The sequence below is a fragment of the Cherax quadricarinatus genome, chromosome 38 (assembly GCF_038502225.1).
Source record: "Cherax quadricarinatus isolate ZL_2023a chromosome 38, ASM3850222v1, whole genome shotgun sequence".
Taxonomy (NCBI): domain Eukaryota; kingdom Metazoa; phylum Arthropoda; class Malacostraca; order Decapoda; family Parastacidae; genus Cherax; species Cherax quadricarinatus.
The window spans coordinates 5,148,323-5,160,925 of NC_091329.1; the positions used below are offsets into that span (position 1 = coordinate 5,148,323).

The window sequence follows — 12,603 nt, forward strand, 5'->3', positions numbered from 1 at the left end:
GACAGTGTAATCAGTCCATCACCCTTAAAGTTTTGAGGTGGTCAGTCCCTCAGTCTGGAGAAGAGCATTGTTCCAAAGTTTGAAACAATATGAAGTTGAAATGACAGGATGGAGCCTTATATAGCGCCAGGAGGTGAGACGTAGGTCACTAGTAGAATGCAGATGTTGGGAGGTCAGGTCCCTCTCAAATCCAGCCGTTCTCACTAGTAGAGGTAGTCGAAGTTGATTTCAGGTCTGTAATACCCTTGTGTTGCAATGTCTGACAGATTGAACATTAAAATGGTATAAAATACCGACAGATTGTTAGGTAAGACACATATGCAACAGTTAGGTATCTTTATATCGAAATGTTTCGCCTATACAGTAGGCTTCTTCAGTCGAGTACAGAAAAGTTGATAGAAGCAGAAGAGACTTGAAGACAATGTAATCAGTCCATCACCCTTAAAGTTTTGAGGTGGTCAGTCCCTCAGACCTGAAATCAACTTCGACTACCTCTACTAGTGAGAACGGCTGGATTTGAGAGGGACCTGACCTCCCAACATCTGCGTTCTACTAGTGACCTACGTCTCACCTCCTGGCGCTATATAAGGCTCCATCCTGTCATTTCAACTTCATATTGTTTCAAACTTTGGAACAATGCTCTTCTCCAGACTGAGGGACTGACCACCTCAAAACTTTAAGGGTGATGGACTGATTACATTGTCTTCAAGTCTCTTCTGCTTCTATCAACTTTTCTGTACTCGACTGAAGAAGCCTATTGTGTAGGCGAAACGTTTCGATATAAAGATACCTAACTGTTGCATGTGTGTCTTACCTAACAACCATGGTGACATTACACATCCCTGTCTAAGACCTACTTTCACCGGGAAGTATTCTCCCTCTCTTCTACACACCCTAACCTGAGCCTCACTATCCTCATAAAAACTCTTTACAGCATTTAGTAACTTACCACCTATTCTATATACAGTAGGGCCCCACTTATACGGCGGGTTAGGTTCCAGGCTACCGCCGTAAAGCGGAAATCGCCGTAAAGTGGAACACCCTTTTTTTCCACTTATAAATGCATACAAACACTAGATAACAAGTTTACACTAACATATATTAAGTTAGCAATAGAACCAGGCATCAAAAAACAATAAAAAGGTACAATACACACATAGTGCACTCATTACTTACCTTAAAATATTTATAGTCTTAATCTAGGGTGAGACAAGTAGTATTTATTGTAAGAAATCAAGTGTGGTATGTATTGTAATAGGCAGGCTATTTCACCAGGCCACCCCACCCACACATACTATTCTATGATATTTAAGCATCCCAGAGCGATAAAATGTATATACAGTTCACTCATTACTTACCTTAAAATATTTGTAGTCTTAATGTAGGGTCAGGAGTAAGTAAATGAGATAAAACGAATAAATGAGAGAGAGAAAGAATGAATACATGAGAGGTGACAGGCCAGGCACAGAGTAAACAAAACAATGAGACTCCGTGACTATTGTTATTATTACCACTTGTGGAAGTCTCTGCTACCACAGATCACATTTATGTTTATTTATTCTACTGTGGGGTGTATTTATCTTATTTATATGTTATGCATCGTGTTTATTATATAATTTTGAAAAAAATATCATGGATGGATTAATGAAAATGTGTATATTACCGTAATATACGACATTTAATGAGACTCCGTGACTATTGTTATTATGGCGTCACTTGTGGAAGTCGTCTGCTACCAGAGATCACATTTATGTTTATTTATTCTACTGTGGGGTGTATTTATCTTATTTATATGTTATGTATAGTGTTTATTATATAATTTTGAAAAAAATATCATGGCTGGATTAATGAAAATGTGTATATTACCGTAATATACGACATTTAATGAGACTCAGTATTGTTATTATCACCACTTGTGCAAGTCGTCTGCTACACAGCTCACATTTATGTTTATTTATTCTACTGTGGGGTGTATTTATCTTATTTATATGTTATGCATCGTGTTTATTATATAATTTTGAAAAAAATATCATGGATGGATTAATGAAAATGTGTATATTAACGTAATATACGACATTTAAATGACTTGATGTGTGTAAGTTTATTTAGGTACAGGTATACATAAGTATAATTATCAGAGTATATATAAAATATGAAATAACTTTTAAAAACATTTGAAATTTTGGAGTTTCCAGACAAAATGGAGAGACTTAGTGCTTACTGAGCTCATGGAGAATGTAAACAAACAGGGTGGGGCACGGTGACCGTATTAGAAAGTCAGGTGGGGGGAGCCGTATAGTGAGTTTTGGTCATAATTTGAAATGTCCGTATTAGCGGAACGCCGTAAAGCGGAACGCCGTAAAGCGGGGCCCTCCTGTACTTGCAACATCTGCCACATTGCTCCCCTATCCACTCTATCATATGCCTTTTCTAAATCCATAAATGCAATGAAAACTTCCCTACCTTTATCTAAATTTGAAACTACCCAAGGTTTCAGCCTCAGTAACCATACTACGCAGATTGTTCCACTCGTCAACATAAGAACATAAGAAAGGAGGAACACTGCAGCAGACCTGTTATTTACTTGCATGCAAGTCCCACTCAAATTCAACCCTTCACACCTGTGTATTTATCCAACCTAAATTTGACACTACCCAAAGTTTTAGAACCTTGGGTAGCTTTAAAAAGAGATTAGACAAATATGAGTGAGAAGGGATGGGTATGATTGGTGTCGTGGGTACATTATACCATTAGAAAGGAGGAACACTGCAGTAGGCCTTTTGGCCCATACTAGGCAGGTCCTTCACAGATCCAACCCACTAACAGAATAAACATACCCAAGCTGTAAGCATTGACAGTTCTATTTACTCATCTTGACTGTGTGCTAATGTAGTTACAGGAAGCTGACATCGAAGAAATGCTGAACACTGACAATAATGCACCTGTTGTGCATTCCTTCAGTGATGGTGAAATTGGATGAATTGTGATATGTAAATAAGCCGTAGAGTTAATATTAGCATCATACTGAAGTATTTTGTTGTGCCTCCTAAGAGCAGGAATTTCGCTGGAACGGATTAATGCCATTTCAATCAATTTAAATTAGGAAAATTGACTCGGCATACGAATAAATCAGGTTACGAACGAGGTCATGGAATGGATTAAATTTGTAAGCCGAGGTTCCATTGTATTGCCAATTTTTATTCTCAACTCAAAACAAAATTCCTCTATGAGGGTAAATTGTAACTCCAGCCCATAATAACTCGAGGGACCACTGTATATATAAACTCTTCATGGATGATGTATGCAGCATCAAATAATAATTAGTACAATGCTAATTTAATAAATTTAGTTTCCAGAAAGGAGTATTACAAAGATTGGTCTGTTGTTTCTTACCTGAAAAAGTTCAGAATTATGCAAAGCATTTTGAGCAAATTAGAACTTTTAACCACTTAACTGTGAATAGTTAGAACATTGGAATGCTAAGTTTAACATACTGTAATTATGTTAAGATAATAGATTATTAAGGAGCAAGTAACCCTTTCTGTATATGTTATTAAATTTAAAAAGATAAACTTGCATTTTTCTTTTTGGGCCACCCTGCCTCAGTGGGATATGGTCGGTGTGTTGAAAAAATAATAGATTATTAAAGATAATATGTATTTTAAGTAACAGAACTCTTTAACAATACCTTCACATAAATATTAACATGAATGAATAATCATAAAAAAAAACAATATTGGCAGTTTTAGTTATTAAATTATTTCAGGATAGAAGTATAGTAGAGACAAGAAATGCTCAAATGTAAATACTGATTGGAATATGAATGAGCATGTTGCATGCTGTACTGTGTCTGACATTTATATTTATGTAAATTTAAATCACCTCTGATGTCACAGGTACATCACAGGTATTTTTAAACCAGATAGGGAATTTTTAGAATCTTCTGATACAGTTCCATATTTTTGCCCATTTTATTTGCGTAGAGTTTTTACTTGGTTATGTTCTGTGATAAAATTAATTCCTCCTCCTATTGATTGGTATCATGATCTGCAGATGTTTGGCTAGATGCTTTAAAGTGATGAATACCATGGGACTTCTTGAATCTGTGAGGCCAGTCTTCAGAATAGTCATACTTCATTTCTGCAGGAAACATCTTGGCTTTCTCTCTTAATATAGGCTCAGAAGCTGTCAGTGTCACTGCAATCCTGGTGAAACCAATCATATGTAACCTTATTGACAATCTATATACAGACCTTAATAGCCAAGACCTTAGCATTTCTGCCCTTCAAGGGAAGCTTCCAAAAATAAACTAAGATAAGGAAATAGTGTAATGCAGGATCTGAAAATAAGTCAGTCAAATACTGTCATAGTTTTAGGAATTTCTTCCAATACAGTACAGCACTGTATGACCCTTGTGGGTTTATGCTTAGTTATGATTATAATAATAATTCCAGTACTGTTGAAGATTTAAAAAAAAATTATTTTGGAAGGTTTAATAAAGTTAGAGAGCTTTATCACCTCTGTGAGTTCAATCATTGCAACTAAAATGTTTTATTATGTATTGCATCACTGTATGATCATTATGGGTTTAGTGCTTGGTTATGACTTTTTTTTTTTTTTTAAGATGTCAGCCATTCCCACCGAGGCAGGATGACCCAAAAAGAAAAAACTTTCATCATTAAACACTTTCACCATCATTCATACATAATCACTGTCTTTGCAGAGGCGCTCAGATACGTCAGTTTAGATGTCCCTCCAAACTGCCAATATCCCAAACCCATCCTTTAAAGTGCGGGCATTGTACCTCCTATTTCCAGGACTCGAGTACGGCTAACCGGTTTCCCTGAATCCCTGCACCTGCAAAAATACTATTACCCTGCTCACACTCCAACAGCTCATTAGGTCCCAAAAACCATTCGTCTCCATTCACTTATAACACGCTCATGCACGCTTGCTGTAAGTCCAAGCCCCTCGCCCACAAAACCTTTTTTTACCCCCTCCAATAATATATTTACTATACTGTTTTGTATTGTTTAGTGTAATAGTTGTGCTCTAGAGTATTGATTTTTTTTTTTTTACTGTTTACAGAGGTGTAAATATACTGAACCAAAAAACTGAGCTACAGAAGGCAATGGAGAAACATAATGACAAAAAGATTTTTAAGGAACAAGAGAAAGAAAAACAGGCATCCATGACTCCTTTCCAGAAAGCTCTTGATGAACGAGCTCAAAAGATTGAACAGGTTAGTGAGCTAAAGAAAATTATTAGGGATGGGATGATACCAAAATTTCTTCAATACTGATACTATTCCTATATTTTACATTTTTAAGATTAAAATGGCTTTTTTCAGTATATAAGGGAATGCTTATTACACAATGAGTATTAAATAACACAGGAAGGTTAAATATTAAATAACTGAATTTCTATGAGATAATGTCATTACTTTGCCTGTTGTGTTAGCTACTGGTTGTCAAAGGCACTTGTCAATAGTGTGTGTGCATGCATGCGTATGTGAGTAACCCTTACAATCATGAGGTAGTGTGTTAATGTTGACATTTTTAAGCAAATGTGATACTAATATTTTTAACAGTATCAGCTATATTTTCACTGATACTTGGTACAATATTAATGTACATGGCTTGGTTGGTAGTGCACCACTGAGTGTCCGTGGTTCCATCCCTTGCCAGGTGGAAACAGTGGGCACATTTCCTTGCATCTGTTGCCCTTGTTCACCTAGTATTAAGTACTGTACCAGGTATTAGCCGACTGTTGTGGGTTGCATCCTGGGAGTGGTAGTATACACCCTAGATAGGGCTGGGTTTTTTTTTAAATGAGCTGAGGTAGGATAATGGTTCTTAGCCTGTAAAACTGATGTGTAAAAAAAAAAAAAAAAAAAAAAAAAAAAAAAATTACAGTATACATACATATTTGTCCAACAGATGGAGAAAGCTGAAAACAAGAGTACGGAGGATGAGAAGACCCCGTCTTGTGAATTTGAAAAAATCCATGCCAAAGTTAGAGCTAAAATGGAGGTTCAGTGAAGATAGGCCAATTACTCTTAAGTGTTATACAGTATCACAAAAAGTTACTACTGTGAAAATTATTAATAATTTATAATAACTTGTAGATAAGATGCTGGTAATTCCACAGATAACTACAGTAATGTGAATACAAGTCGTTTATCAAGATTTACCTGAATCGTCAAAATGAAAATGTATGTATGTGATGTTACAGATACTAACCAGAGTGCTTTCACACTAGGAACTTGCTGCATACATGACAAATATTCACCTCATGTACAGATCTCACCATAATTCATAATTTCTTTTTCATTGGAAGGGGTTGTAATCAGTGTCTTATTTTCTGTGTAGACTAATCTTAATGAAAGTACATTCTTTAAAAAAAATTATGGCATAATTTTGTAAAGACTTTTAAGAACTCTGCATGAATGGATAAATTTCCATGTACAGTGTATATAGCTTGTGACTGGCAGCAGTACACCATGAGATAATACAGTTAAATGCTCTTAGCACAATTCAGGATTCTTATCTTGCTTTTTTTTTATTTCGTATATTTAGGAGCAATATTTTTTTTAACAGGCAAAGATACGTCAGTACAATTATGTCCGAAGACAATAATTTGTGCAATGAACATTCATGCAGAAGTTTGTAAGGTTGAACATATTAGTTATAAAGATATATTTAAAAAAATAGCTGTAGCTCATATTTTGCTTTTGTATAGAAAGTGCTATTGATGCTGGTGAGAGGTTTTTGATCTAAGGAATTGAACCTGACCTCCCTTTCTTGGATTGAGCCTGATCTTATTTTCCCCCCATGTGCTGTAAGACCCCTGTGGGTTTAGCACTCCCCCTCTTCCCATGAATGTAATAATAATAGAGATAGTGTTATTGATATCTCTAGCTTTATATTTAGTTTTTACCAATTATATAGCTTTGCAACTGAAGGAACTTTGAAAATACTTCTTGCATTTCAGTTAATATGCTGTTACTGTATTTCTAAGATAATGTACAAGTGTAGAAATAAATAATTATCCTATACTAACCTTTTTGTCTAATTTTTTAATTTGTAATATAAGAGTTGTAGCAAATTTGACCCCTGTGGGTCAAATTTACAGGTTTGATTGTTGTAATAATTTGTAGCAAATTAATGTTTATTTGAAACTAATTTAGCACTGCATGACCCAAAAAAGTTTAAAACTTTTATGAAATAATACATTGAAGACGCTGACAATTTGCAGAACAAGCTGCTTCATAACATCTCGCTAAAGAGCTACCCCTCAGGGTAGGTGCCTTGATGCCAGTAAAGGGGGAGGGGGGGTTCTGATCAAAGGAACTAGACTTTCCCTTACCCTTTTTGAATGTAATATGAATGCCTTCTATTCCCTAGGTGCTATATTATCAAAAAGAAGCACTAAACCTACAAGGGTCATACAGCACAGCTAGGTGCCGTATGATCCCTACAGGTTTAGTACTTCTCCCTGCTTATGGTTGTATTGAGGGTTAAGCTAATCTATAAGGGGTCATACAGCACCTGATGGTATGGGAGGCAATCAGGTTTGTTCCAAGGGAAGACCTAAACAAATTCCATCCTCTTGAAAGGTTTCCTCTATGAAATATTAAAGTAAAGGTACTAAGTCACTGCTGTGACTCATACAGGTTTGGCATTTTTTTTTATTGCCCACTTCTTTTTTAATTATAATACTAATACTTAGTTATTACCAATGATAGGGATGTTAAAATTAAGTACTGTAAAGGTGAGGAGTGTGGTGGTCAACTTACCCAGAGCCATTGAAGAATGAAAATTGTAGTTTACTCTAAGTTGAGCAATGCAGAAGGGCTACTGTTTCTCACTGTTTGGATTGTTTCCTAATCATGATGTCGAGAGCTTTAAGCAAGTTAAAAAACTGATTTGTTCATTGATGTTCATAAACTGTATGACCTGTGAGTTTAGCGCTGTTATGATTTATTTTAATCATTGATGTTTATGAACATCATCTTTTGGTACTATCTTATTTCTTGAAACTGTACAATAATATAATTTCAGCACTAATTCTATAAGGGTCACACTGCTGCTGCTCTGTCCTGTTGAGTGTGGCACCTTGCCATACTATCAAGTGTGAATGTTTGTATCTGTTGATGGTGCTGCAAGTTCTGCAATCATAATGTTCACACAATATAAACACATGAATTAATGAAATCTATATATGATATTGTTTATTATATTCAATCCAATGAATGGTGTATATGCTAGCACTGATGCTATTTTAAGTTGGTCTCATCTCATAGTTCTTTTAAGTGAGAACTGAAATATTAGTACTAATTTACTTTAACACCTGTGTGACCACATCAGCAGTTTTCTGTGGGAAGAATAAGACATCAGAGTCTAGCCTCTTTTGTGATGTCAAGTACAGCAAGCAGTAATTAACAAACTAATGAGAGAGAGAAGGTTGTTTACAATACAGCCTCTCCTCACTTAGTGACGTATTTATTTACTGATGACTGGGACTTACGACAGGCTCTGACTAGTATGAATACCTAAATACAGTGGACCCCCGGTATTCGATATTAATCCGTTCCTGAGAGCTCATCGAATACCGATAATATCGAAAACCGAATCAATTTTCCTCATAAGAAATAATGAAAATCAAATTAATCCGTGCAAGACACCCAAAATTCTGAAAAAAAAAAAAAATTTACTACATGAAATATTAAGTTTAATGCAATAGAATAATTACAATAACAATAAAATAATTGACACCTTTAATGAAGATCTGGTGATGATTGATGGGATGGAAGGAGGGGAGAGGTGTTAGTGTTTAGAAGGGGAATCCCCTTCCAATAGGACTTGAGGTAGCAAGTCCTTTTCCAGGGTTACTTCCCTTCTTCTTTTAATGCCACTAGGACCAGCTTGAGAGTCACTGGACCTCTGTCGCACAACAAATCTGTCCATAGAGCTCTGTACCTCCCGTTCCTTTACGATTTGTCTAAAATGGGCCACAACATTGTCATTGTAATAGCTGTGTTAGGGTGATTTTCATCCATAAAGGTTTGCACTTCAACCCACAATGTATTCCACAACTGGTATAGGCTTCTCAGGGTTAGCCCCAAACCCTTCAAAATCTTTCTTAATTTCCATACTAATTCTCACCCTTTTTACCACAGGGTTGGCACTAGAAGCTTTCTTGGGGCCCATGGTGACTTATTTTGCAGAAACAAGCACCAAACATAGTGATAATATGGATAATGTGGAATGTACCGAATGCATCCTTAGATGCGCGCGCACTGGCTGGCTTGTAAACACTGGCACACAAGGGGCAGTTCAGGCCACATGTGGACAGGTCTCGTACGAATCGTATCGAATACCGGGTTTTCAATCGAATACCGAGGAAATTTTTTTGCGATATAATGCATCGAATACTGGATTTATGGAATACCGATGCCATCGAATACCGGGGGTCCACTGTAATGTATATTAGAGCTGATTTCCTTTATTCTATTACAATATACGGTTCACTACTGTATGAACATTTAAAAACACTAAAAATATTGTAAATGGGGCAAAGGTGACATTAAAACAATATCAAAGATGGTTGACACAAACCCACTACCATTATAGTATGCTCCTTGCTTGGCAATAAATTCGTTTACTGATGTGGTCTTAGGAATGGAACTCCATCGTTAAGTGAGGAAAGGCTGTATTGCCAGTTATCCAAAACTTCTGAATTTTGAAATATAATTTTTCACAATTGTCCACTACCTTTTGAACCAGTAGATTGAAGTCTGCTAGTTCAGAAGGCAAACGCACTTAAGAAAAAAGCACTAATCAGTAGCACCACAGTATGATACTGTACAGTAATTTTATAGTACTGTACATAATTTACAGTAATTTTAATTATCTCTTCACATGATGGTGTAAACCGCTGTGACAGAGTTGATTCAGTGTGGTAAGTTTTATTCTGACTGAGGAGCTCTGAAAGCTCTACCAGTAAAAATTATGTAGATGACCAAGAAGTCATAGATATTGAACGAGGAATGGTTTTAAAGAGTATACCAAGTTCAATTGTTTTCCATGTTGATGCTATTGCCTTATAATACATTCTTTAGAATAAGAATTTGTGTGAATAATAGGTCTTCACTTTTGTCAGTCTACTGAAAAAAAAGACAGAGCTTTTAGCTTAGCCAATGTTATACTCTCCACCCAAGTTTCAGATCAAGTACATTTCACATGCCCTACTCTGCAGTGCAGCTGTATAGTCCTTGTGGCTTAGCGCTTCTTTTTTGATTATAATAATAATAATACTCTGCAGTGCAGTTATGACCCTGGTGGGTTTAGTGCTTAGTTCTGATTATAATAATAATTAGCCTAGCCAGGCTTCAAGCTTCTGTCACATCACATGAACAGTTACTGACCTGTGTTTAAGGGTACATCCCAACTTAACACTGACCAGTGGCATCTCTGCATTGCTCCTCCCATCAACCTTAGGACCTAACTTACCAGTACCCTCAGTATGACTTGTTCCCCTCAAGGAAAGTTGCTTGAAGGCAGCAAGAGGTGGTTGATGCAAGGCACTGGACCTGTCCTTCCTTTTCTTGTATTGTGCCTGGTCCCACTTCCTCAGGCACTGTATGACCTCTACAGGCATAACACTTTACCCTAAATATAGCAATAATGTAAGACTTGAGATATAAGGTGAAATGTAGTCACAATAAAAGTTTGTTCGACTTTTGTCTCAGCACATTTTTGTGAAAGTAATAAGAGGTTACACTTGGTATACAGATAACTATATTTAGGCCTGCACTGTATGACCCTTGTAGGTTTAGCACTTTTTGCTTATAATAATTAAAATTTAGATAAATTGATTTGAAACTAAGGGTTTAAAGTTACTTTTAAATTTCTTTTGAAAGTATTGTAAAAAAGAAGCACTTAAACTACAAGGGTCATTTTCTTTTCTTTTAAAATTATTATTATTATAATCAAGGGGGAAGCACTAAACCTGTAGGATTATACAGTGCCTGTGGGGGGGATGGAAGGTATTCAGGGAACTGGAGCAAAGATCCAGTTCCCTATCTCAAGAGCCCCTCACCAGCATCAAGGAACCTTCCTTGAGGGGTTTTCTTTTAAAAGAAAGTGTTTCAACCAGATGGAGCACATTTGAATAATATTTTATTTATTATTTTTTTATTATCACACTGGCCGATTCCCACCAAGGCAGGGTGGCCTGAAAAAGAAAAACTTTCACCATCATTCGCTCCATCACTGTCTTGCCAGAAGGGTGCTTTACACTACAGTTTTTAAACTGCAACATTAACACCCCTCCTTCAGAGTGCAGGCACTGTACTTCCCATCTCCAGGACTCAAGTCCGGCCTGCCGGTTTCCCTGAATCCCTTCATAAATGTTACTTTGCTCACACTCCAACAGCACGTCAAGTATTAAAAACCATTTGTCTCCATTCACTCCTATCAAACACGCTCACGCACGCCTGCTGGAAGTCCAAGCCCCTCGCACACAAAACCTCCTTTACCCCCTCCCTCCAACCCTTCCTAGGCCGACCCCTACCCCGCCTTCCTTCCACTACAGACTGATACACTCTTGAAGTCATTCTGTTTCGCTCCATTCTCTCTACATGACCGAACCACCTCAACAACCCTTCCTCAGCCCTCTGGACAACAGTTTTGGTAATCCCGCACCTCCTCCTAACTTCCAAACTACGAATTCTCTGCATTATATTCACACCACACATTGCCCTCAGACATGACATCTCCACTGCCTCCAGCCTTCTCCTCGCTGCAACATTCATCACCCACGCTTCACACCCATATAAGAGCGTTGGTAAAACTATACTCTCATACATTCCCCTCTTTGCCTCCAAGGACAAAGTTCTTTGTCTCCACAGACTCCTAAGTGCACCACTCACTCTTTTTCCCTCATCAATTCTATGATTCACCTCATCTTTCATAGACCCATCCGCTGACACGTCCACTCCCAAATATCTGAATACGTTCACCTCCTCCATACTCTCTCCCTCCAATCTGATATTCAATCTTTCATCACCTAATCTTTTTGTTATCCTCATAACCTTACTCTTTCCTGTATTCACCTTTAATTTTCTTCTTTTGCACACCCTACCAAATTCATCCACCAATCTCTGCAGCTTCTCTTCAGAATCTCCCAAGAGCACAGTGTCATCAGCAAAGAGCAGCTGTGACAACTCCCACTTTGTGTGTGATTCTTTATCTTTTAACTCCACGCCTCTTGCCAAGACCCTCGCATTTACTTCTCTTACAACCCCATCTATAAATATATTAAACAACCACGGTGACATCACACATCCTTGTCTAAGGCCTACTTTTACTGGGAAAAAATTTCCCTCTTTCCTACATACTCTAACTTGAGCCTCACTATCCTCGTAAAAACTCTTCACTGCTTTCAGTAACCTACCTCCTACACCATACACTTGCAACATCTGCCACATTGCCCCCCTATCCACCCTGTCATACGCCTTTTCCAAATCCATAAATGCCACAAAGACCTCTTTAGCCTTATCTAAATACTGTTCACTTATATGTTTCACTGTAAACACCT

The 12,603-nt window shown here is 37.1% G+C and overlaps 1 protein-coding gene across 2 annotated transcripts in view; it reads left to right on the top strand.

The window, feature by feature from the left end:
• The window catches only part of LOC128692958 (uncharacterized), a 239,901-nt gene extending 232,840 nt beyond the window's left edge, over nucleotides 1–7,061 (top strand). For both annotated transcript variants that reach the window (XM_053782352.2, XM_053782351.2), the window contains exons 7-8: nucleotides 5,089–5,242; nucleotides 5,940–7,061. In XM_053782352.2, coding sequence (XP_053638327.1) covers nucleotides 5,089–5,242; nucleotides 5,940–6,041 — 256 coding nt within the window. In that variant the 3' untranslated portion in view covers nucleotides 6,042–7,061. The remainder of the gene's footprint in view (nucleotides 1–5,088; nucleotides 5,243–5,939) is intronic.
• Nucleotides 7,062–12,603: the final 5,542 nt, after the last annotated feature.